Raw genomic sequence first — 26,837 nt, 5'->3', positions numbered from 1 at the left:
TTTGGATACTAGTATGTTGGTGAGCAACAATGGAAGTTATTAGGCTGATCACCAGCAAAATCAGCATATGTTGTTTTGGATGCAGCTGACTGTGCTGGGTGACCAGTTAAACCAGCACCAAGACCAGCACTAAACCAACATAAACCAGCTTAGACTAGCATAGAAGGCATGCTAGTCTGTGCTGTTTGTTTCAGCAGAGTGTTAATATTGATTAAATATTGACTAAAATTTGAACTTAAGGCTTGTCTGTGTATATTATTATTATTATTATTATTATTATTATTAACAATAACAATAATAATAATAATAAATAATGTGCCGGCACGTAAACAGACAGACACTCTGTGATGTAAGCAGGTGCTAGGTCATTTTGAAAACTAGTAGCAGAACTTTAAAATCTATCCTGAATGATACAGGTAGCCAGTGCAATTCTTTTAAAACATATGATCTCACTTTTTTGTTTTTGTTAGGATGCGCGCTGCCACATTTTGTACGAGTTGTAAGGGATGTATAATTTTCTTAGGAAGTCCAGTAAGAAGAGCATTACAGTAGTCAAGTCTGCTTGTAACAAATGCATGAACAAGTTTCTCTGCATCGCTCTGAGAGAGAAAAGGCCGAACTTTAGCGATATTCTCAAATGATAAAAAGCTACTTTGGTGACTGTGTTTACATGCGGGATAAAACAGAGCTCAGAGTCTAAGATCACACCCAGGTTTTGTACTTCAGGTTTGGTATATGAAGCTAAAGAACCAAGTTTCTCATAAATCATTTTTCTCTGAGTTTCTGTACCAATGATCAGTATTTCAGTTTTTTCATGATTTAATTGTAGAAAATTTTGCGACATCCACTGAGAAATATCTGACACACAGCTAGTTAGTCTGTCTACAAAGTCTTGATCTTCAGAGGGAACAGAAATGTATAACTGGGTGTCGTCAGCATAGCTATGAAAATTTATACTATGCTTCCTGATGACACCACCTAGAGGTAGCATGAACAAAGAGAAAAGCAAAGGCCCTAAGACTGAACCTTGAGGGACTCCACAAGAAATGGCTAATCTTTTTGATGAATGATTTCCAAGTGAAACCATGACCTGCCTATTTCTTAAATATGATTTAAACCGTTCTAAAACTGCCTGAGAGGCCGACCCAGCATTGAAGACAATGGATTAAAATCTTGTGGTCAACCGTGTCAAAAGCTGCTCTAAAATCTAATAAAACCAAAATAGAAGGATTTTGTGCATCAGCACTGAGCCTGAGGTCATTCATAACGAGAATCAATGCTGTCTCAGTACTGTGGTTAGAACAAAAGCCTGACTGAAACTTCTCATATAAATTGTTTGATATTAGATACACATTTTCTAAGACTTACTACTTAAAAAAGGTAGGTTTGAAATTGGTCTAAAATGCGACAAGGCTTCACCAAGGCAGTTTTAAAAGCATCTGGAAAAACACCTGTTGGCAGAGAACAATTTACAATAGTTAAAACATCATTGTGAACACAATCAAAAAACATCTTAAGGAATGAAGTAGGAACAATGTCAAGATCATGTGGACAAACTTAGTTTGTTTAAAATAGTTTTAAGCTCCTGATAGTTTATAACAGAATGTTGTTATTACTGATGTAGGTGGCTTATCAGGAACATTATAGGAGCTTGTTTCAGTCAGCTGAGCTATACCCTGTTGTATCAGGTCTATTTTATTTTGAAAATGAATTGCAAACTCTTCGCAGATTTTAGAAGATAAATCACCATTAGACGCACTAGCAGAAAAGTTGGGGTTAATTAGTCGGTCAATGGTGGGGAAGAAAAGGATTTTGGTATTATGTTTGTGTCTACTAATTACACTGGAGAGGTATGACTCTCTGGATATTTTCGTAGCATTATTATAGATTGAGATCTGATCTTTGAGAATATCATAATGTACCTGCAGTTTAGTTTTCCTCCATAAGCGCTCTGATTTACAATTTCTCTTAAGCTGGCGTATTTCTACATTCATCCTTGGATTTTTTAAGAGTACGTGAGTTTTTCTTCCTTTTTACTGGAGCGAGAATGTCAAGGGTTTCCTGTAATCTAGCACTTAGATCGGTGACTAGATCATTACAGGATGGAGTCAGATCTGTATTCGCTTTTGTTATAAACGGTTTTAAACTTCTCAACTGTTTCTGAGTCAATGTAATGTTCTTTAAAGTAACTTTCAGGTACTTTCTTCTTTACTTCTGAATTGATTTGAAAGAAAATACAGAAATGATCTGATATGAAAACATCAGAGATTTGGGACACATTTGTATTTAAACCTATAGCGATGCCCAGATCAAGGATGCGACCTAGCTTGTGGGTAGAGCTGCCCACATGCTGCTTAAAATCAAATGTCTCTGGAAGTCTAATGAATTCTAATGCATTACTATCTGAAGGACTATCTATATGTAAGTTAAAGTCCCAGAGAGAAGAATCTTATTGTAGTTTGTGGACGCAATTGATAATAATTCTGCAATTTCTGACAAAATTTTACTATTTTGCTTTGGAGGTCTGTATATTACAATTATTAACTCACGTGTATCATTAAAAAGGTTGATTGCAACATACTCAAAAGACATGAATTAACCAAGGCTGAGATAATCAAGTTATGGGTCCCTGGGGACAAATGTTTGGTGGGCCTCTACCTGGCTACCTTGTTTGAGTGGTCAGTAATTTCAACTAAACTGATGTTTAGATACATCAAAAAACGGCATGTCACGTTGCATCTCACTGCATTGCGCTCTGCCTCCGTCAGCTAGTGTAGATATCCACATTGATTATAATGTAAGTGTTTTAGTGTTGTTCTTGCTTGCCTTCAGGCCATGGTGTTAGTTCATTATTACCACTATGCTGCTATAGTAAAGTTACCACCGCAAGTCAGAACAGTGTTTAGATTTTGTCATAACTTCTCTCAGGGCCCCCCTTGTGGCTGAGGCCCCAGGGCACATGCCCATAAAACCTATTGGATGATGTGGGTCTGCTGTTTGCTATATGTCCAGTCTAGTGATAACAAAATACACTCTAGTTAGCCCACAGAAAGCCTGTTAGGGAAATATGCTGAAACAGCATACTGTAAGACTTCACTTTTTACAATTTCTTGAATAATGCAAAGTGACAAATATGAGAACAGGAAAGAAAAATACATCTACCAGATATCTGCCTCAGGATTTGATCAGCACTTTTTTTCTATTCTTTTCAAATAATCTACATCTCCATCAGTCATTAATTTGGTTTTCCTCCAAACTTTTGAATGATGACTACAAACAGAATCAATTTCCTATCTATAAAAAGACTGCTTTACTTTCACCTGCCCTTTGGAGAGGCTAAGCCATCTTGGAGTCATGTGCATGGGCTGTTGACCCCTTGCTTCTGCTAGAGCCTCACCCAGAAACCCTATAGATTATTATAATCCACCATTTCATTCTTTTTTGTCATTATTTGTGATGGGCTTTACTTCCAACACCTGCAAGAACTAACATGTTTCTGGAAGTTGTGACCCTGCCCTAAACTTGTACTGAGCTTTCCTTATTCAACATCATGTACGTGGTAGACACAGTCAATGTTTTTATATTCTGACAGACTTCTAACATTGGTCACTGGCTTGTCTCACAGATCTTCCTTCTGTATGATCTCTGTAATTAATTTCACCTGTCCTACTTGTATCTTTACTCCACCATCTAGTGAGGCCCAGAGAAAGAGCAGTTCTCCTTTTGAGTCATGGCTCCTCACACCGTTTCCTCCCTATTTTATTAGGAATTTTTCCTTTTGGGTCTTGATTATTCTCAGTGGTTCTTCCTCATGCATTTTGAAACTACTGTAAGGAGGTTGGACAAGATACCAGAACACTGGCAAAAATCCCAGCCTAATAGTAAATTGTAGTGCACAACTATTTTTGCCATAATATGCAAACTTAGAGTACTTTATTCATTTTGTTTTTGTGGGGAGTGTTACTCTGTTAGAACAGACTGAATGGAGTTTTTGGTTTGCATAGAGATGCTTTTCTGCAGTAGGCTTCATTTCAACTACTGCGTGTGTGTCTGAGACTAAAAAGAATAGGAAAAAAGAAGAGTACACTGGCATAGATCATTCATGTGCATAACAGTCAAATATGCATAAATGTTTTAAAGGTGCCATATAATGGAAAACTGTATTTATATTCACATAGTTGAATAAGGAGAGTTTGGTACATGGAACTGGCATACTGTGAACTTCAAGCACTGTTGTTTCCTCCTTTGAATATAAGTCCTGGGTTTGCAAATGAGGGCGGTAAAATGGGTGATTCCAAAATCCTAGGCTGTTACGTAACTGTTATTCTGAAGGCCCAACCAAGGTCAACAGACATGGTTGATGTTCATTTTTAAGGTTCATCCACCTTAAATGCTACAGTTTGTACAGGTCCCAAAATGTAACTGCAGACCATTTAAGGTGAAACAGAAAATTTGCAAAATAATCTGGCAAATACAAAGTCAACCCCAGCAGCCACATCTTTAACAGGATCCTGGACAACTTTAATTCAAAGTTGTTAGTTTGCTCTGCACATTTCACTTCATACAGTTTCTCAAACCTTGGACAATGTCAAACAGGCTTTGCTCAGCATCTGACACTGAAGAAACAGACAGAAGAGTGGGGCAGTATCAACTTTATTAGCATCACAACCACAACCTGAAAGTAGCAGCCATGCTGTGTGATTTATCCTTTTTTTGACAGTTGAAGCCAGATCATATTGAATTGAAAGTATAGTGAGGTAACAACTTTAATTTACTTTGTGTTGTTGTCGAGATCAAAAGCAAGCAGCTAGTATAGGTAATGTTAGCTACTAGCAAGCTCCAAGTAACTAGCATAGCTAACTAAATAGTACGATGACCTAGCTTATCTACATGGAGGTTAGTTTTATTTTCCTCCTTGTGTCTATTTAGACATATTACTCCTGTGTGACCCATCGCGGTGCCTCACTGTAAACCAGCAAATCAGAGCAGAGCTCATCAGATTATTCATGAGCCCACCAAATAGGGAAAAAAGCTTATTTCATTGTAGAGCCAAATCATTAATGATCATTTAAAACTGCATCTGGGCATTTTTCATCAGAAACAAAGTCACAAAACTTCTAAGTAGACATCAAAGAACAATTAGACATGCTGTGAATACATGCATTCTATGGCACCTTTAAGAATACAGAAAGGATTATGAAAATAATTATATTGATAAAAATATAAACTTGGAATGTAAAAATGTGTGTGAAAATAGCAGTGTCCAGTGTGTCCAATGGTGGTGTATTCATTTTACTTCCATTTTATGCATTACAGAGCTATCGTTGTCACAGGCTGTTGTCATATTACCAACAATTATCATTTTATCATTTTACATAAAACCCATTAAATCTAAACCTCTTTTTATATATGAAAAATAAATTGTAACCTCTTTAATTTCTTTCTTGAAGTTATTTATGATTATTGAATAGTACACACACGTTGAAAGGACTTTAGCAGCCTGGCCTCACCATGTGATGTTGCTCAAATTACCTTCAGCCTTTTAAAAGAAAATAGAAAACATTGACTTTAATATTTTAGTAGTAAAAAGGAGTAATCTATAAGGGCTTAAATCTGAACGAGTAGAGAGTATTAAAATCAATTTCAGCTTGATGTTTGTGTTTTTCTGTGATGTATCCTATGTGCTACAGCTGCACTTTTAAAGTGCATCTCATCTGTGTGTGATTCCTTTGCAAGCAGGAACTTGGTTGTTGCGCCACAGCTTTCTCCACAATCTTTGAAATAAAGGGAAGATTTGAGATTATTCTATTATTTGATAGCAAGATTAGGTTTCTTAATCAGAAGTTTAATTGCTGCTAATTTAAGAGTGTTTGCTATGTAGCCAAAGCTAAGAGAAGAGTTTATTATAGATAAAATAGGCTGCAGTAGTCTTTGCTACCATCATTGGACTAAACAGAAATTCTGACTAATACGTAAGATGCAGACTCTTCAGCAGAGTATAGAGATCAGACATCTCATTGTCCTTAAATATGAGAATGGATAATGTAAGGGAGAAGATAAATTGCTTATCAAAAAAATTCTAATTTGCTGTTTATAAATTTCATCACACATTTGAATGCCTGCAAATAAGAGAAAGGATTTTTTTTTAAGAAAGTTGGGTTGTTTGATAGGTTCTTTACATTTAAATAATTAAAGCAGGCCATAGGGCGTGGCTAAGCCTGACTGAGAACTTGGCTTGCAAGCAGAGAGCTGGATAGAGGAGGAATTATGTTGAATGTAGTCTGTATGTTTATTGTATTTGCTTATACAGACTGTGCTCAGAGGATTATTGAATGTGTGTGTGTGTGTGTGTGTGTGTGTGTGTGTGTGTGTGTGTGTGTGTCCATGTGTTAGTGATTAGTCATCACCTGTCATGAGTCTAAGCTGTCTGGACTATTCTCAGTTACACGCACACACACACACACACATATTTCCAACTCTCTTTTGCATCTCAAATACAGTTCCTCCAAAACATATTTGGACATTTGTGCCATATTTAAAATTATAATAAGTTAATTGTTTCAAGAAACTAAATCTCAAACCAAATGGCATTTATATTTAACAGACTGTAATTTTCTTTTTGGCATTCTTTTAAAAGGCGGTTTCTTTGCAGACTTCTTCAGGTTTGCATCTGAAATACCTTTGTACACTTCTGGGTTCTTGATCCTGTCAATGAACACACTGTAAGAAAAACAGCCTCGGACAGTTCATATACAATATTGTGCAAAAGTATGAGATCATCCTCTATTTATCCAATATCCAGTCATGAAGTACAAGTTATTCATTTTTAGGAGATATTTCAGAAGAAATTAGATATAAAGTAATCCACTTGCATAAGGAATGGGAAAGCCAAAAGAAAATGCATAAAACAGTTTTCAAATCTGGAGAGAAATGGGAACAGCCATACAAGGCTACCAAAACTGTCATGTTCAGATATACAGTACTTAAAGCTTTCATCTTTGAAAGAGAAAGGAAAATCAAACTCCGTTCTTGCTTCAGATCTAGAAAAATCCACAGGTGTTTCTGTACATCCTTCCACTGTGAGAAGACATCTCAATGGATCTCAAAGGAGATAAGCTGTTACAGAGAAAGGCAAATAGACAAAAAAGGAAAATTTGCAGACCAAACAAAGAAGCTGCTAGTGATCTCAGAATAACGGACTGAGCTCCCTAGAGTGTAGACCAGGATTGTGATATGCAGAAAAAGCAACCAACCTTTACAACTGAACTTTCCCTATTCCTGCAGACTTCTTTGAAAAACTAAACGCAAGTTTCCTGAAAAGAATGGAAGCTGGAATAAAGGCAAAGTATAGACACACTAAATACTCACAAAAATGATATTATATTTAATTGTTGAGGCTCCTGTGTAATTTTATGCTAAATATATGTTGTTGTGCTGACACTGAAAAATCAATAACTTTTGCTTATTAGCCATTATGGTTGAGAATGAAAAAAATGAAGAGAGGTCTCTGACCTTTGCACAGTACTGTACATACACACACCCTCTTTCTGGGCTCATTCTAACTGATCTAAGTTCAGTTATGCACACACTAAAACTGAGGAAGCTGATCTCTCTGGCTGTCTTATATGCACATGCACACACACACACACAAACACACCCCAACAACCTCAGCCCTCAGTTAGTATATAAACATTTTCTGTGTGTGTCCACTCAAAGAAGTGTTCAGAAATGATCTAACATGGAGGAACAGAGAGACAGAGCATGTTAAAGAGCGAATGTGTGTTTATATGTGTGTGCGTGACACCTGTTGGCTAGCAAAAAGCTTTGGCGTCACAGTCCCCTCTTTTAGCAGACCCTGGGAATGAGGTCACACACACAAGGCAACCAGCTGAGGGTGTTTGGAAGCAGAGGGTTTCTTTGGTTAATCTTGCTAGTCAGACGCTGTCTAGACCGTGAAACGATTTGAGCATTTGACAATTCTCAGCAAATGAGACCCAGTCTAACCTTCTTTTGACTGAGCTGCTCTCTCTAGAATGGACACAATGGATGAAAAAGGAGCAGGAGATGAAGGTAAGCAGTGCAGAACACAGCTGTAAAACTGGAAGAACTTCATTTCGATGGTAGCCGCAAACCGAATTTCATCCTTTCACTTTACCGAGTGGCTTAGAGCTGTGTGAGTATGTGCTCATGTTTGTTTTAGTGCATTCTTGGGACAATGGTGGTCTGACTTTGCATAAAAAAATCTTCCTGTTTTGAAGGGGCAGTTTTTTTTGTTACTGAGGTTAAGCATAGGGTTAGGGTAAATAATTAAGGAATTACAGAATTATATTATTACATATTGGTAGTTACATACAGTACACTATTTTTACATATATACAGTATAGTGAAAATAAGTAAACACATCTCCTACAGGGAGCAAGCTTAAATGTGGCTATTTTAGTGCACAATTCACATGTATTTCCTTTTAACTTTTTGGAAAAAAATGAAACATAATGTAAAAATTTATATATATATATATATATATATATATATATATATATATATAAATTTATATATATATATATATATATATATATATATGTATATATAAATTAGACCAGGAGCACCAAAACTTTGGCATACTGTATGTGTGTGTGTATGTATATATAAATATAAATATATATAATACATATGCCATGTTATTATTACATATTGATACATGCATAATGCATAATACTTATTCTTGACCCCACATCCTGACAAGAAAAAAAAATCTGTATGTATGTGAGTATTACTTCTTACTTTGCGCACGAACAGAAATAGGATACTTTTAAGATTACATTTGACCTACAGCCAATTTGGTCATACTCTGAAGATACACAATTCGCTGGAGAACAAACTGCTGGGTGTGCAGTATGAATGATTTGATTGTACAACAAAATTATTAATTTGCAAGTAACAAAATTACTCACCAGTGGCAACAGGTAGCAACTTTGGATTATTATTTTTTATGGGTAACTATTTACTACGATTGTTCTGTATTGCTTATTTTGTATTTTCTTTCATCATTTTTCATCTTAAAACGTAACTGACATACTTCAGCGTCACATGGACGTGTGTGCCTGTCAAAAAAATGCCTGTGCGCTCGCGGGATTTCAACCAGAGCGGCAAAATGGCAAAAAAAACCAGCGTGAATCCATGGACCCAAGCTGCCTTGTTTCAACAGTTCAGGTTGGTGGAGGTCACCTAATGGTGTGGGGTATGTTTTCTTAACACTCTTTGCAATCATATCGACATGGATCATAATTTCAAAGGAATGTTTCCAACATCTGAGGAATCCATGCAACAAAGAATTAAGGCTGTTTTGAGAGCAAAGGGAGGCCCTACCCAGTATTAGTATAGTGTTCCTAATAAAGTGCTCGGTGAGTGTGTTTTTAGACACCTGTTCATTCCAATGTTTCTTCTGAAATCAACCAATTTACACTAGATGCTGGAACATTTGCTCTGAAGATTTGATTGCATTCAGCTACAATGGCATTATTGAGGTCAGGTACTGATGTTATATGATTAGTTCTGGATCACTCCAACTCATCCAAAAAGTGTTGGATGGAGCTCCATCACCCCAGAGAACTCAGTTCCGCTTCACCTCAACCCAATGCTGGGGGTCACTTTATACCCCTCTAGCCCAGAGGTTTATCAACCACTGAGCCATGAAGCCCTGTTTGGTGGTCTTTGGGCCTTTATTGAGGGATCCTTAGTGGTCTTGAGGTTGTACGTTATCTCATGAAAATCAGTGAAAAAAGAACTGACTTGATAGTAAGAAAAAAGTACAACATCTCTTTAAATGGTAAATAATATTAACATAAGATTTGCAACAACAGCGCACAAAGCAGCTTTGTCTATTTTTGGGCTCTTCTGACATTTTACTCATCCACTCATGAGAGACTGGAATAAAAACAGGTTGCTTTATTTGAAGGGGAAAGGGACAAAGAAATATTTTTACCTTACTTTCACTTGCTTGCAAAAATTAGAATGCAGAGTTGCTAGGTTAGTAATGACTTTATTATCAATACTTTTTACATTGGAAATGTGGTGTTGTTGTTGTTATTATTGTTATTATTATTATTATTATCATTATTATTGACTCCTTATGGGCCTTCGTGCTTTCTAAAGATAAATAGGTGGGCCTTGAGATGGAAAAGGTTGAGAACCTTTAGTCAGTGCTTGGCATGGGTGATCTTAGGCACATATTTTGCTGCTCCAGAATATCTTATTCTACTGGTAATGCTTCTCTGTGGAGAGTATACAATCTTTGTGCGCAATTAAACATTTAAGTCAGCAGTTAGAAGGGGTGTCTGTATACCTTTGGACTTACATAGTGTACTGTTATCTATACAAGAAGTAGTGGTAGTAATACAAGTGCTTTAGAAAAAGACAGAAAAGCTATAATGCATTTTCTTAATGTGAAAATATCATCTAAACTGAAAAACTAAAAATGACCTTTCTGTCCAAAAATCCTGTTAAATACAAGAAAACTGAACTAATAATATTTTCATATAAAAGCTACTAATGGAATGGATAACACTGATTATTACTGTTTATTATAAACATTAGGCTACTTTCTTTGAAATGACTGTTTGACTGATATAGAGTTAAGTGAGTGTCAAGTGCCAATTGTCATTGCTAACAATCTACTTGAAGACCTAGGAACTTGTATGTAACAGTGTCAGCATGTTGGCTTCAGACTGGCAGAAATCAATGAGAGTCAAGGGGAGTTAGATAAACCTTAGTTAAATCCCTAACTTCAGGCTGGTCCTATCCATTGTTGGAAATTGTTTTATTTTGATGTATTGTCTAGTTTTCTGTTTACTTTGCTTTGCTTCAATTGTTATTCATTGTTAAATAGTATTAATGCTGAAGGGTTTAAGAAGCCACCTCCATTTCTGTTCTCGTGGTTTGAACAATTACACAAAATGGCCTTACAACACCCCCTAAGGAAGATGTGCTGGGGCAGAACACAAGAAGGTATTTACGACAGGATTCAAATGTCCCACGCTGTTCTGTATGACTCTATTGGGGGTGGGGGGTCAGTTGCTTGGCATAAAAACTGTGTGTCTGAGCTGCTGTTCAGATTGGGGTGACACTAAGGCAGGAATACTGAGCGCTCTCTTTTTAATAAAACTATCATTATTTCTGTAAACCCTGGTCTCCTGAATCTCTTCCATGGCAAGATCAAAGATTTACAACACCATCATAGCTTTTCTCAGTTGTAAAAGACTGCATATAACTATAAGGTCATGCATCTCTGTGACATTGTATCAGTTTATGTCCCCATTACTGTAAGAAATTGCAGCATTAGGTCTAAACCTGAATGTGCCAAAGACATAGAGGCAGTCCATGCATCATGGTGACTTATCTGTATGTGCGCTTATTGGGTTCATAGCCAAGAGTAATTTTGCCGATAGAAGTCTTTTCCCCGCTGTTCCCTGTGGTATTTCTTCCACACTATTGGAAGAAAATTGTGCGGAATGAATACTCCCCAAAGACAGACACCCTTTACATTAGCTCATTTCCACACAATCTGAGGACTAACTACAGCAAGTGTACCCAGTTACACCCAGTTTGTTTAATCGGAGTAACAATTAAAGGTGACAAAAGTATCTGTAATATTTTTCATGTGACTTCTGTATTTCAAAATATTTTAGATATCTGCAGAATATCTGGCTTGAGACAAAAGCATTCTTCTTCTTATTATTATTATTATTAATTAATTTTAGTGAAGCTGATAATAATCTGCTAGCTTGTTAAGTTATCGAACATAAATAAGTGGCTAAAACAGAAATGTCATGATCATTAACCACTAGAAAATGCAGTGCTTCTGTAACTGATAGTTCTCCTAGCATTGACTGCCTACTGCCAAAGAGGACTGAATGAGTTGTTGGCCACCGCTGGTTGCAGGCTCTCTGTATCTGGTTTACACTTATTTGTAACTGGACTATGTTCTGCCCCAAGACTTACAAATATGCAAATATAACAGATAGCTTTAGGCTAATAGGCTAATAGGCTAATAGGCTCCTCCAGTAATATTGAGTAACAGGCTTTAAGTTCAAATCTTCACTATAAAAAGGCAAAACAAGGAGAACAGAAGCTTGAATGTTGCAAGCTTCAAATATTCATGTTCAAGCTACAGCTGCCATTTAATGTGAATATAGACCGCAGTTAACTTGCTGCTAATATAACATTCCACTAGCCCACCTTGGCATTGTTGTGGCAGTGTGGTAAACAAAATAAACAAAGGCTTTGTGTTTTGGATGGTGGAATGCTGACATGCAGGCATTTTCCCTAGAATAATGTACATTTGTTCATGAATCATTCACAAATGCGATGACCAGCACCAACATTTACTAGCGGAAACTCTAGTTTGCATACACACTCACTGTACAACTATCATTCATCATAATCGTCATCGTCACCGCCTGTTCTCTGTCTTTTTCCAGAGCCACTAAAAGGAAATCTGAAGGGTACCTCTCCAGAGGACGCTGAGCACCTACATCGCAAGCAGCCTGTGGGGGGCACTGCCTCAGCTGGAGCATCCTCTAACAGCCCAGGGATACGCAGGGACCCTAAAGGAAGCCAGCTGGGAGTTCCCCGCCGACACACAGTGGGAGGAGCGCGGAGCTCGCGAGAAATACTAGCCATGCAGCCCTCTGAAATGGACAAGAAGAGAGAGGCCTTCCTGGAGCACTTGAAGCAGAAGTACCCCCACCACGCCTCAGCCATCATGGGCCACCAGGAGAGACTGCGAGAACAGGTCAGTCAGACACTTTAAAGATCCCTTGTGCTCAAAAACATGCTTCATAAATTCAGGACTTAAGATTGTACAGATTGGTATTTGTTTTAATGTTGTTACTTTCAGTGCTAATTTTACATTTTTTGCATTAAAACCAAAGACTTTGTCAGTATTTCTGTATAACTATGATTTGGTGAGGTGGTATATGTGGGTTTTTTGACACAAAATAGGCTTAAACCTATGATGGTCCATTATGCTGAAATATACAAATTGGAGGATAACAAACTGGCTGTAAAATATGAGTGTGCTAATTTAGTGACAGGTTAGTTAGCAATCAAACTGAACATGGGACATATTTAGCGCCTATTACATAAATTGCTGAGAATATGATGATGCAAAATAAGACTCAAATACTGAAATCCCTCTCATCAAATACCGCTTTTCAAAATGTCATAATTGTTCTGGCCTGTGTGGTATGCCTAATTGTCTTAAAGCAGTCAGCAGGTTGCCTAGTGGGGCTTTGTCTCTGTTCCTTGTTGAACTAGCAGGAATGATGGAAGAAGTAAGAAAAAGAAAGTCAACATTTCAAAGCCATTCAGTACTCAGTTTGGGGTTGAAAAGTAATGCAATGCAATACATTCACTCATTCATTCCATTATAAACCCCCACCGTATGCCTCCACTCACTCACCACCTTAGGAGCTCCACATACACATATAGGTAAACACTTATAGACTGTAGCCCATCTGTTGGTACTGTGATTGTGTTTTTTTTTTTTAAACTCCCTGTTTCAGACATTTAAATTTGGACATGTTGTAGGCCAGTTTCAACGTCTGGTAAGCAAGCAGACTTTTTTTTATGCAAGCTTTTATCTTTATTAGGCTGTAGTCTGGCTCGCAGGTCTTCTATGGCAGGCAAAAACACAGATACAGGACAAGATTTAACTGACTTATTTTTGGTTTTTAATTGATGAGAGTATCAGTTAAATTAATGATCACTTTCCTCATTTTCCCAGCATATGATCTGTTAATATTACAAGACCATTTCTCAGGGGTCATTTCATTCCTTTATTAGCTCAAGTGAAGTTTGTTAGATGAGGCTTCAGAAAGAAAAGTGGCCAGTGAGTAGTTCTCACTCGACATTACTGATTGGAACCAACTGTGAGTGCATTATAAATCTGTAACTTTGTAATACTGAGAAACTGTACCTTATTTTGATTGCGCTACACACTGCTGGCAAATGACAAGTCCAATTTTCATGCTTTGTATCCAGGATCAACTGAGGCTGATCTAACATACGTACATAACAGATGGACAGTGTGTAGGGGTGGAATATATTGTCATTATTGTTAAAAAAAAATACATCACCATACACATATACAGTAGATCATGGCTATCATCAGTGCTTCTACAAAGCTGCATATATTGTAAAATGATATAAAAAATGATGACTGGGTGTAAGCCTAGTCTTATTTTATCTATTTTTGATTTTCTTCCCTGATCCTTTTGTGCATATAGTTAATCATTTAGTGCTTAAATGGTAAGATGGAAAAATAACCTTTTTTCACGTTAGAAGCAGTTACTTGCAAGACACATTGCTAATGTTAGTAGACAGTCAGTTCAATTATCATTATTACAAAACAGACAAAGAGCTTTCTTCATAATTCTCATCTGTATATTTTTATATTAACATGCTTAATATTGATGTAAGTCATGAAATCTGTGCAAATGTTTGAAAAAATAAAATAAACATAAGTGAAAAACTAAACAAGTAATACACAGTTTTCCTATAAACAATTGGCTTCATATTTACCAACATATAATGTATTTTACATATTAATTAAAACAGAATCCATATCTGAAATAGTGTGATGATTCTATTTAGGTTTATTCACAGGTAGAACCTTATAATTCTAAACATAAAGTGAGCTCTCAGAATCAAACAGTTCTGTCTGTGTTTGGCACCCTAGAAAAAGGCTGTTTCCAAAAATTATAGGATTTTAACTTTGTGGTCAGAAGTATGGAAATGGAAAACTGACATCACTGTTTTGCTAGTGCGTTTTGTTCATTTCAGTTTATTACAGGATACATGTTGTGTATTGTGAAAAGATCTTTTTGCTATTTTATTCACTCTTATTTATTGTTTTGTGATTTTTTTTCAGCATTGGTTAACCAGCTTTGATGCTTAGGGATTTACAGTGCCCCCCACAAATATTGGCACCCTTGTTAATCCTGAGTAAAAGGAGCTGTAAAAATATTCATTAATTAATTACCTAACCTTTTGATCTTTTATTCAAGATATTAGCAAAATTCTAGCCTTTATTTAAGTATAATGATAAAAGAAAAAATAAATCTTGTCATGAAATCTCTGTGTCACAGTTTAAAATTTCTTTAGAGTGAAATCTAACTGAAGTATATTCCCATTCATATTTTATGTTTTTAAGTTCACCTAAGCCAATAAGAATGCTTAGATGATCAGCCATGACTTCCTGTTTACTAAAGAATATATGAGATGAAACACAGGCCAAATTACCTTAGTCTTCAATTGTCATGAGAAAGACCAGAGGATACAGCAGTGATGTACAAGAAAAGGTTGTTGAGCTGCATAAATCAAGAAATGGCTATAAGCATATAGCTAAACAGTTAAAAATGCCCTTTACCACTATTAGGTCAATAATTATGAAGTTTAAAACAACCAAAGATGTTAAGAATCTGCCAGGAAGAGGACATATGTCTATACTGACCTCACACAGAGTGATGAGGATGGGTTGAGAGGACAAAGAATCTCCAAGAATCACAGACGGGGAATTGCAGAAATTAGGTCTTGGGGTCAGAACGTCTCCCAAACCACAACCAAACACCACCTATATAACCACAAGTTGTATGGAGGAGTTGCCAGAAGAAAGAAAGTATGGTGGTGGATCTGTGACACTGTGGGGCTGTTTTTCTTCCCAAGGCCCTGGACCATTTATTCAAATACATGGCATGACAGACTCCAAGTACCAGCAGAAATAAAATCAAAACCTGACTGCCTCAGCCAAGAAGCTTAAACTGGACCATAGTTTAGATCTTCCAGATAAACAATGATCCAAAGCACATGTCAAAATCAGCAAAAAAAAAAGGTTCACTGACCACAGAATTAAGGATTTGCCATGGCCACTACAGTGACCTGACCTAAACCGCATAGAAAAACTGTAGGATGAGCTGAACAGGAGATTCCATAGTGGATAAACAATAAAAAAACGTTTTTTACAGCCTGTTTTGCTCATGTTTGCCAGAGGTGCCCATATTTGTGGAGGGCACTGCATGTTTCACATTTCACTAGTTAAGTCCACTTTCCTTTTGCTGTTTTATCTCCAACTCTGGTAAAATCAAGAGTTCAAGTAAACTTTTGATGCTTCTTATTTGAAGTGTTTGACGTCTGAAGTAGAAAGACCACGTTATTTCACGCTTCATTATTTTGAGCTATTGTATCAATGCAGCATTTTTTTTGTCATTCTTCCTTTTTCTCCTTTTTCTCCTTCTCTGTCTCTTTCTCACTGTCTCTTTCTCTCTCTACTTCATATCTTTTTCTTTCTATTTCCTTCTTTCACACTCTTTCTTACTTTCTCTCCTTCTTTCTCGCTCTCTTTCTGTTTCTACTGGTACTGTGATTGTGTCCCCTCCCTGTTTCAGACATTTAAATTTGGACATGTTGTAGGCCAGTTTCAACTTCTGGTAAGCAAGCAGAATTTTTTTTTTTTTTTAAGCAAGGTTTTAGCTTCATTAGGCTGTAGTCTTCTATGGCGGGCAAAAACAGATACAGGACAAGGTTGAACTTACTTATTTTTTTTGTTTTTAATTAATGAGAGTATCAGTTAAAATAATGATCACTTTCCCCATTTTCCCAGTATATGATCTGTTAATATTACAAGGGGTTATTTCATTCCTTTATTAGCTTTATTTTTATGTTCAAACTTTAAAAAATGTTTCTATTAAAGTGGCCAGTGAGTAGATCTCACTCAACATTACCGATTGGAACCAACTATGAGTGCATTATAAATCTGTAACTTATTTGTAATACTGAGAAACTGTACCATATTTTGATTGGACTACGCTGCACTTATAATATAACCTAATTTTGATTGTGCTACGCTGCACTTATAATATAACCTTTCCTCTTTCTTTGTTGTCTTGACTTTCTCTCCTTCTCTCTCTCTCTCTCTCTCTCTCTCTCTCTTCCCTACAAACATCACTGCTTCTCAAACACACATTCACTCAGTGGGTTGTGGAATGTTATTTGGATTGCCTGAGGGCGGGGTGTTGGGGGCAGGGAGGCCGACATTTTCCTGCTGTGTGTGTGTGTGTGTGTGTGTGTGTGTGTGTATGTGTTTACTTTGGCTGGAAACAAAAGGCTCTTTAGCTGCTCTTAAGAGCTGCAGCAGTTGAACAATGCTGCTGATTGGCAGACTCAGCGAGTTAATGACGGAGTGTGTTTGAGAAAAGTCTAAATGTGTGCGTGCGTGTGTGTCAAATGTCAAAATAATGACTGTTATATTGTGATAATAACATATTATCTCAAAATAACTTATATAAGCAAAATATGGAGAAAACAAGTCATCATCATTTCAAGATATTAAATAAATATTTCAAGAAAATAATTAATTATTCTAAAATACTAAATCAATATTTCGCATAAGTCATTATTTCAAAGAAAGTTATTATTTTAAGTAAAGAAGTCATTATTTGGAGATGCTAAGTTAATATATCAGGAAAGTAAGCAATTATTTTAAAATACGAAATAATTTTTTTGACGTACTACTGTCAGAAACAGAGAGAAGACAAAAATTATAGGTTGGTTTTCTCCTCTGTCTGGTAGAAATGGGCTTTCATACTTTAAATTTACCATCAGCAGTGCTTACACGTTCACTGGGTCACTCACTGGGTGAGTGTTTGCGAAAAATGTTTGTGTAAAATGTTTGCATAATTAAATGGTTAAGATGTCATTCAGAGTGATTTGTTGTGAATGCGTCATTTAAGAGAGTTAGAATTCTTGACAGTGGTGGTGATAGGAACCAGACACCTGAAGCATTCATAATAACTCCAAAAGCTAAGTCACAGAATTTTATGAGGAAATGGTTATGAATATGCTGTATAATATATAAGACATTGTCTTACAGTCAGTTTTAGAGAACGTTTTGTACTAAAGCTTTTTTTATAATTCATTCACAATTGAGAGGTACATGCAGAGTAAATAGTGCCCAAAGAAAAGTTACTTTTTTCAGATTTACCGCTTTTTTAGCAATATCAATATTAAGTAAGCTTAGAAGACATTTGTTGATATCAAGTTCACTGCTCATTATCTGAAAAAAAAAATCCAGTAAGCATAATGTAACAGTCTTTTCTATAGCTGCACATCATTTCTATTTGGTGCTGTATTTATTTATTTATTAAGTCTAATTTTGTTTATATTTAGTATTTAGCACAAATCAGTAATGCAATGCTGCAATACAGAATACTGCAAAACACATCAAACACATCAAAGAATAACCCTTTGGGGGCTCCCGAGTGGCGCAACCGTCCAAGCGTTGGCCCTATCATCAGGAGATTGCGAGTTCGATTCCAGGTGATGCTACAGCCATCCATAGCCGGGAGTCCAAAAGAGTTTTTTTTCTCATATTGAATAATGAATAACTTGTATATTTAAAGGCTAAACAATTTTGTTCCTGTCTGAATAACAGTTGTGATAAATGACCATAATTTCAATATTGATCATAATAATCCTAATTGTTTTTTTAACCATTATTGCCAGACAATCAGACACAGTTAGTGCGATAATGAGAATGACTGAATGTATGTCTCTTCTGTTTGTTGCATTTAGTTTGTCTTAGCGTGACAAAATATAAGTCTGATCCAGAATCCTGACCTTTTCCCTGGTGACAGAAACACAATCCGACTAAAGCAGGCCATGACCAACATGCTGTGCCTCATGACTCACGATGAGATGTGTGCTCATGGCATGGCATGTGCTGGACAGGCCAATACCTGATACACTGCCAATGACAAGTGAATTTACAGAAGAGAAAAGCTGAGCCTCAAATAAAGCTAAGCATTTACTTCAGCTGTGTTAGCCATTATGTCTTCAACTGAAGCTAATATGTGTACATACTGAAGCAAGCCAAGTCTTGCAGACTGTAGCCATAATTCACACTTCACACAATTTTCTTTCTTTTATATATCCCAGTCACAATATCTATTGATAAAATTACATTTCGGAGGTTCATTTACATCATGCAGGCTTAACCTTTCAAAATGTATTTTTTGCAGCCACCATTAAATGGACACAGTAATGAATGAAGCTAGTATCTAAGACATAAAATGATTAATAGTATTATAGAATTACATACTTTGGACATTTAATTCCTCTTTCTGTGGACACAATTTCAGTCAGTGCAGTTCTGTATTTTACAGATTTATACTGGTACCCAGTATAGATTATGATTATAGTTGATGTTAATAAGGTATGATACGAAAGGTATGGAAGCTCATTCCTGCCAGATAGAGGAGAAAAAACTTGCCTGTCATTTTTTTCCCACAAGACATATGTCAAAATTTTGACTTAGTATCTTAGTAATAATTGTTTTATTTTCTTGAAATAGTGGCTTAGAATTTCAAATTAATTACTTATTTTCCAAAATATTGCCATAGTGTTGTGAAATAATTACTTTTTTTTTAAGATTTTGAGCTATTAAGACAAAATTCCCACATGATTTGGAGATAATGAGTTTAAATTTTAAATAATTAAATTTCAAGAATGTAAGTAATTATTTGGGGATAGTAAGTCATTGTCTCAAGAAAATCAAAGACAGCCTGCTTTATAGATTTATAAAAAGCAAACTAGGGCTGGGCGATAAAACGATAATGATAAGTATCGCAATATAACTTTTCCTCGATAGAGCGATAAAACAGGTTCGATAAATGTTCGATATAATACACCATTCTCCCGTTTTCTACTGCAAGGAAAGCGACACTACTCTGCTGTCGCCAGGAGAGGGCGCACTTCCGAGTTTTTCAACTCGATTAGAGAGGGAGGGGGCCACGAGTAAAAAAAGGGTCACCAAATATACTTTAGCAATGGCTGAAACGCGGAGTTATACAGTCCCTGTTTGAGTGGAGCGACCGGCGATCTGTTCTCCTGTGACCGGGTGTGAGTGACGAGGTCAGTGGTGTAACTGTACTGTCCTACAGCGAACTCACCTCTTTCCGTGCATCCTAACAACTTTAGCGGTGTTAAATCACGTCTGCAGTGCCGTGTTACAGCGCCAAACCGTCATATTTTAGTATTAGTGCATTCTCGAGCAACGAAGGTGAAAGAAAGAAGTGGGTTCATGTTCGAAAGTAAACTGAGGAAGCTCTGAGGCATTGCAGAGCGTGACAGCGCTGTCTTTCCAGGCTAACTGTTTTTAGCTGCTGGCTAACTTGAAGCAGCGCTCCAGCACAACACGGTAAATTGATGATACGGTAGATCAAACAAGACACAAAATCACCGCTTTCAGTTTAAACATATCTAAAAGGAGGACTCTGTGACTGGTGTGAGAGATTCACACTGCAGTTTACACAGTGAACGTCAGATTCACCCCTTAAACTACTACAATAGCATAAAGAAATCCAATCATCGCTAGCTGGTGTCTGAATACTGTGATATGCTCTGACATGGATGTGGTAGGAGTGACTACCGAACCGAGTTGATGTTGTTGAGAAACTAAAGAGTTTAGCACTGTTGTTGGCCACTTGTTTAGCATTTGTAACGGGGTAGCCGAGCACTCGTCACCAGACAGCTAAAAATAATCTGTTTTCTTTCTTAAATCATGACTATTACAAAAATTGCAGCTGTGCTTTTCAAGCTGATAAAAACAGCTCAGAAACTTTGTCCCACTCTTCCATGACAGATTAGTGAAATGTTCCACTGTTTGCCGAGTGTTTGTCATGATCGGACCATAAGTGATAGTTTAAAACCACAATTAACCACCCAGGAGCAAAATCAGCCTTCAAACGTGAAAGAAATCATGATTTGACATTTATCGCGATATGTATCGATAAAAATTATTGATCATATAATAATAAAATTATTAATTCCCAAACACCAGGCTCACTTCACAAGCCCTCTTTTTTACTTTGGTTTGAGGAAAAATTCAAGCAAGAAATCAAGTTGTATAATCATTTGTTGCACAAAATGCACAGAAGTAAGAATATTTCTCTTTCTCTCTCTTATTATTTCAAAGGCAGACAGCTGCAATTCTCAGATCAATGACGGTTAAAAGTTAGTCTTCGCTAATTACCATAGCTAACTATAGGAACAGCCATGAACAGATTGGGATTAACATTCAATTTTAAGACAATATTATCTTTCACTTAAACATCGACCTTTTAAAATTTGTTATTTTCTTACAACAGCTAGCTGTGAGATGAATGCGCAAGAGAGTTTGCATTGGCATATGTGTTATGTATGATCTCTCGGTCTACTAAATATCAATGCACACCAATCAGCCATAACATTTAAAACCACCTCCTTGTTTCTACAGTCATTGTCAATTTTAACAGCTCCGCTTACCACACATATACACTTTTGTAGTTCTACAATTACAGACTGTGGTCCATCTGTTTCTCTGCATACTTTGTTAGTTCCCTTTTACCCTGTTCTTCAATGGTCAGGACCACTTCAATAATCTGACTTATCGGCACATGTACACTCTTACTCTGATTTTGTTTGGATTTCTCAGTCTGTGCATGTACAAAAATAAACTGCAGTACTGGAAAAAGCAAGCAGCATTTAACACAGCATCTGCGAGATGGCTACAACACACTTTTGGAGTGACACTGAAACCTACCACACACTTGACGGAATGAAGGAATGAAAAAGTCTTCATCTACTATCTGATGTATATTGATATATATTGATATATTGAGTTTTTTGTCCCGTTTATGTCATGTCTTATTCTGTGAGTTCATTGCCTGGTCGCAAATCAGAAATCCGATTACTGCCTGACTCATGTAGACAAAGGGTTTCCCATTATCTGTTTACTCAAGTGCATGTAAATGTGGTGAACGGATTACTGACAAAATCAGATTTTCTGCAGTTATCGGATTATTAAGTGCATGTAAAAAAAATCAGTGACACTGAGGTGTTTAAAAACTCCAGCAGCAATGCTGTGTCTGATCCAATTGTACCAGCACACAACACACTAACATGCAACCACCACATCAGTGTCACTGCAGTGTCAATGGCACAAGCTGGTGATTTTCATCTTGCGGCCTCTATAAATGAAGGCATATTCAAAGTCATTTTGGATAGCTTTAGGAGCTGCAGACTTTCACTGTTTAACACTGATCCAACATAAAGTTGACATTGAAATTTCAACCTTGAACAAAATTATTCTGATAGAAAATCTCTATCAGTGTCACCCTGCTATCTGGAAAGTGATAGTAAGGGAAACTAAAGCACTAGTCGAGCTGGATTAGTTTTACCAGAGAAGAGATCCAGTGACATAACTTGGATGCGTGATTTGACTGGACAGGATCTGTGTACTTTCACCAAATTACACCAATCAGCCCTGATCCATCATCGCACGGATGTTTACCTCAGACACCACACTTCTGAACAATAACATACTGTATTGTTCACATACTTGTGGCTAAATGTTAAATATTGTAGCGTTCTGCTATTGGCTGGCGTGTGCACTGAGAGAGGGCCCCACACAAAGGCCCAATCCTATTTCACCCCTTGTCCATACCACTTAGCCCTTAGACCTCTGTTTTGCGCATTCACGTCTAGGGTTAGGGTGTCCCAATTTTTTTTTGAGATAGAAGGGTAGGGCAAATTGTTATGGCTACATCGCCCTTCAAACTGAGGTTTTTCAGAGGTGCACTCCAAACAGAGTGTTAGGAGAAAAAGGAAAAAACCGGCAAGATGGCTGCGTGAGCGACCAAAGAAGCCCACAAATGTAACTATTTTCTCTGTTAAAAATTTGCGATAACCATTGTATTATCTTAGTTTAATGTTGTTTCAATGTATTATGGTCATTTTCTTCATAATAAGCATAAAAAATCTCTAATAGCAGGCTAACGTGTCGGTAGCTAGCTAGCTAACTTTCCCGTTCCACCTTAAACAGTCCAGCAGTATTGACACCTAAAAGCGCCAGAAAATATCTGCTGCACCATTTAAGGTGGAACGGGAAAATTCGAATGAGAAGCTGGCAAATAGCTGACTTCAGCTTCATATCACTGAAGAATTAGAGATGGGGGATAATAAAAAATGGTCTTATACCCCCTCTTTGAAAGCATATGATGCCCTAAATGTAAGTAAAGCCCAGCAGTGAGGTTGCTGAACTTTTCCTGTCTCTGCTATCACTGAAGTTGGGCTGGGTCGCTTACACAGCACCGCTGGTAGCCTGTTAATGAAGCAATGTTGTTATTTGGGGGTTGTCCCATTTCGTAGGGCAAGATTTCAGCCACTACCCCTTGTAACTCAGTTCCAAGGGGTTAGGGTGACACTTGAAAACAAGGGGTAGGAAGAAATGGGATTGGGCCAAAGTCTCATGGTAGTGCGCCTCCTCCAACAAAGGGGCATATTGTGTTTATTTGTTGTTGTTGTCTGCCAGTTTAAGTTGTGTATATGTGTTTATTGTTTTATTAGGTGTCAGGGTGTGGATTTAGTTGGGGGCTTTGTGTGTGAAGGGGGGTCACCGTCAGGGTGAAGTGTATCGACCACTGTAGTCATGTCGTCATTTTGTAGTCGGCGCCATGTTCTTATGCCCATATTAGGAACTCCGGGTCTAAGCTTCATTTCTCTATGACCAGAATGAATAGGGTTTTTGAAAAATCGCCTCTATCGCACCCTGTGTTAAATAAAAATGTTCAGATCCCGATACGTTTTGTCCTGTGTACATTCTTCTCCCGAATACCACTGAATCCTCCAAATTACGAGGTCGTTAAAGAGTTGAAATCTGAATATTGCTACATGTGAGCTAAAGCTACTGCGCACTGAATTCACGTCATTAGACTGGCAGCCTCCCTAAGTGGGTTTTTGCAGCATACATTTCCATTTACAGACTGAGGGCAGATGAAAAGAAGTCAGAACAAAATCAGCAGGTTTCGCCGCAGTTCTCTGTTCTTCATCTGATGCTCACTGAAACACGATAGATTGATTTGAAAAGATCTACAAACGTACCTGCACTCAGGCCAATCCCGTACAGACTCTGCTTAATATCACTGCTTACCCCTGATAAACTGATTTAGGCTCTCAGAATATCCTAATTATTATTTTAATGCTGGTTACATTTTTCTGGGGATATTTTCTCAGGACATTCGCCAGCTTTTTGTTTGACTTTTCCCGTTCTACCTTAAATGGTGCAGCAGTCATGTTCTGAACTGGGCACCATTTAAGGTGGAACGGGAAAATTCCAACAAGCAGCCGGCGAAAAAGAAGCTGACTTCAGCTTCATGGAGGATTGAAAGGCATGATGGGGAGGTTTCACTATTTACGCTTAACAGCTGAGTAACATCTTATTTTTGCTGTTTCACCGAACTAACAGGTCAGTATTTTGTCTTGTTTGCTAACGTTTGTGACAGCTAGTCACACCTGCTGCACCATTTAAGGTGGAACAGGAACATTCAAACAAGAAGCTGCAAAAAAAAACTAAATTCAGCCTCGTAGTTTTAACACGGGTAGTATTGTTGACAAGGAGTTCCCACGCCTTACTAAGTTATGGCCACGCATTAGGATCTCGTTCCCACGCGTTAATAAGGCGTGGCCACGCATTATTTTTATTTATACATGATGTCACCAGCGGGGCTCCGTAGGGGAATGGGCTTCCATAAACAGGTAAGCTGAGAAAAGGTGGAAAAATGGGCTGGTGACCCGTGTTTTTCCCACCTATATTCGGTCAAGCCCCGCCTACTCCACAAAGCGCCATAAACGGACTGCTTGTGAGTGTGACTAACTAGCCAATCGGGAAGGGGAGGCAGGCTAGACTGTGAACATCGTAGGCTTGCTGAAAAACGGGTGGAAAAAAACACAACGGCCCTACTCTTCCACGTATGGGACTCGCACACCGCCACACACCCTTCTACATGCACTTTCTTCACCCCCAGAAAGCACCCTCGGGAACGCTCTTACTTTCCTGTAACAGGAATTAAAACCTTCAGCATGACGCACTATTCAACATCCCAGATCCAAACGTGGTGCTACAGCTGAGGAACGACGTTCGAGCGAGTTGCTTTAGCAGGATAAACAAAGGTAAAATCGAAGCACTGTAACTTAGTTTCCTTATTCAACTTTCTGCACGAATAGCTGCGAATCCAGTTCGTGTCCAAGCTTGCTTTTCCGCAACCAGAGAACAGACGGATGTTTGGAGAGGTTTTTTTGTTGCCCGAAACCCGAGAGCCATAGTGCTATCAGTTTGCCTTTTTCTGCGGAGGTGTAGCTGGACAACAAAACGTAAAGGTGTTTTTCTAAAGACTATTTGTATTATAAACTTTTACCTGAAAAATGCTGCATACACGATGGCCTGTTAGCCCTTTTATTCACATCTTCTTTTCGAGACACCTTCAACATTAGCAACAAGTTGTTTGGCTGTAGCAGCATAAGCTAAACTTAACTCATTAGGCACACCGTGGTAAACTGTAGACTGCGAGTCAGGACAATTCTCCTTCGTCGTTAATTTACCATAAATTCCATTTATTTATGCGAGGTCTTCAGTGAAATACAGTTGTATGTAGTGGTATTTTCTGTGTTTTTTGGGTTAGTCACACTGAAACAAAACCTTCACTAGCCTTTCTGTGGGAATTAAAAGTTAAGAAAAAGTCAGATTATATCAAAGTGTGCTACGATCTGTTTTCCTTTTTGCGTTGACTCCTCTGCACCAAATAGGTAGATATACGTTTAATCAGTTGTGTGGAGGCATAACCTAAATGAACAACTGAAAACTTTTGAATGGCCTTTTATTGCTTTTATACCTAGGTTAATGGGTTTTGTGCTATTTGTGCTATAGCCAATTCATTATTTCTGTACTTACTAAAGGATTAGTAATGTTATAGCTAATTCCTAGTATTTTTTTGTCAGTAATTACTAATAAATAATTTGTGCTATACTCTTTATTAAATTGATTTTTATCAATGTGATTATTTGTTTGAAATACTCAACGGATTATTATTGATATAACCGATGTTCAATGGATTATTTGATAATTAGCATAGATATAGATCACTAATGTGAAAAACTGTTATTTCTTGCATTAAGGGATCTATGAATCTTAGAATGGAAGTATGTCCATTATTGTTTTAGAAAATTTAGCACCAATCTTGCTCGTGTTTTGTTAGAATTCATGATCATGGCTTTAACTATGTTTAGCATGGCTTTATGATTATAAATGCAAAAAGAAGTATGATACAAAGATGACCAAGAGATTGCAGCACAACTCTCATTCTGCAGAGACTTCTAAGTTGCAAAATGCAGAAGTTGTTTGGACCTTTTTGGTGAGAGTCTGATTCTAACTGTCCAGTTTTTAGAGTTTGAACCTCAGTGCACACATATCTTAAATACACATTTCCAGATCAAAACAAATATATTTAATATGAGCAGATGTACTTTATTGGTATTCAGTAATATAGGCATAATAGATATTTTACTGACGGTTGACATACAGCTGAGGTGTAAACAATGAAGTTGATGTGCAGTTGTTCACTTAGATAAATATTCTTTAATTTCTTGAGGATGCTGGTTATTTTGGTAAAATTTTCTGGCAGTTAAGGCAGAGATCGAGTGCACATGTTTTTGGCTGATCTAAGGCCAGTTTCTTCCGAACCTGTCCTAAATGTTCACTAAACAAAACTCCAGTCACCCCAGGTCAGCGTACTTGCAGATGCCCCTACCAGCAATTTCATTGTTTCCGATCATCTGTCAGCGGGTAGGATTTGATACATAAGAATGCTTGGCAGGCCATCCCAGGGTCTTAGGCTTGCACTGTAAAAGTCCAAGCCAGCAATTGTATTGTGTGTTTGGCTGGCCGATTCTCATGCTTGGGTGCTTTTTCA

General features: G+C 37.4%; 1 protein-coding gene across 5 annotated transcripts in view; it reads left to right on the top strand.

Moving 5' to 3' along the window:
* The window catches only part of si:ch211-285f17.1 (sickle tail protein homolog), a 233,006-nt gene that overhangs the window by 78,068 nt on the left and 128,101 nt on the right, over positions 1-26,837 (top strand). For 2 of the 5 annotated variants that reach the window (XM_036564672.1, XM_036564674.1), the window contains one exon: positions 12,477-12,790. In XM_036564672.1, coding sequence (XP_036420565.1) covers positions 12,477-12,790 — 314 coding nt within the window. Of the gene's footprint in view, positions 1-7,862; positions 8,071-12,476; positions 12,791-24,440; positions 25,042-26,837 lie in introns of those variants that run through there. The other 3 variants (XM_036564673.1, XM_036564676.1, XM_036564677.1) reach the window with 3 other exon arrangements.

This window comes from Colossoma macropomum, unplaced genomic scaffold, assembly GCF_904425465.1.
Source record: "Colossoma macropomum unplaced genomic scaffold, Colossoma_macropomum, whole genome shotgun sequence".
Taxonomy (NCBI): Eukaryota; Metazoa; Chordata; class Actinopteri; order Characiformes; family Serrasalmidae; genus Colossoma; species Colossoma macropomum.
The sequence above is the reverse complement of the archived record's forward strand: the minus strand, read 5'-3'. Positions and strand labels throughout refer to the sequence as shown.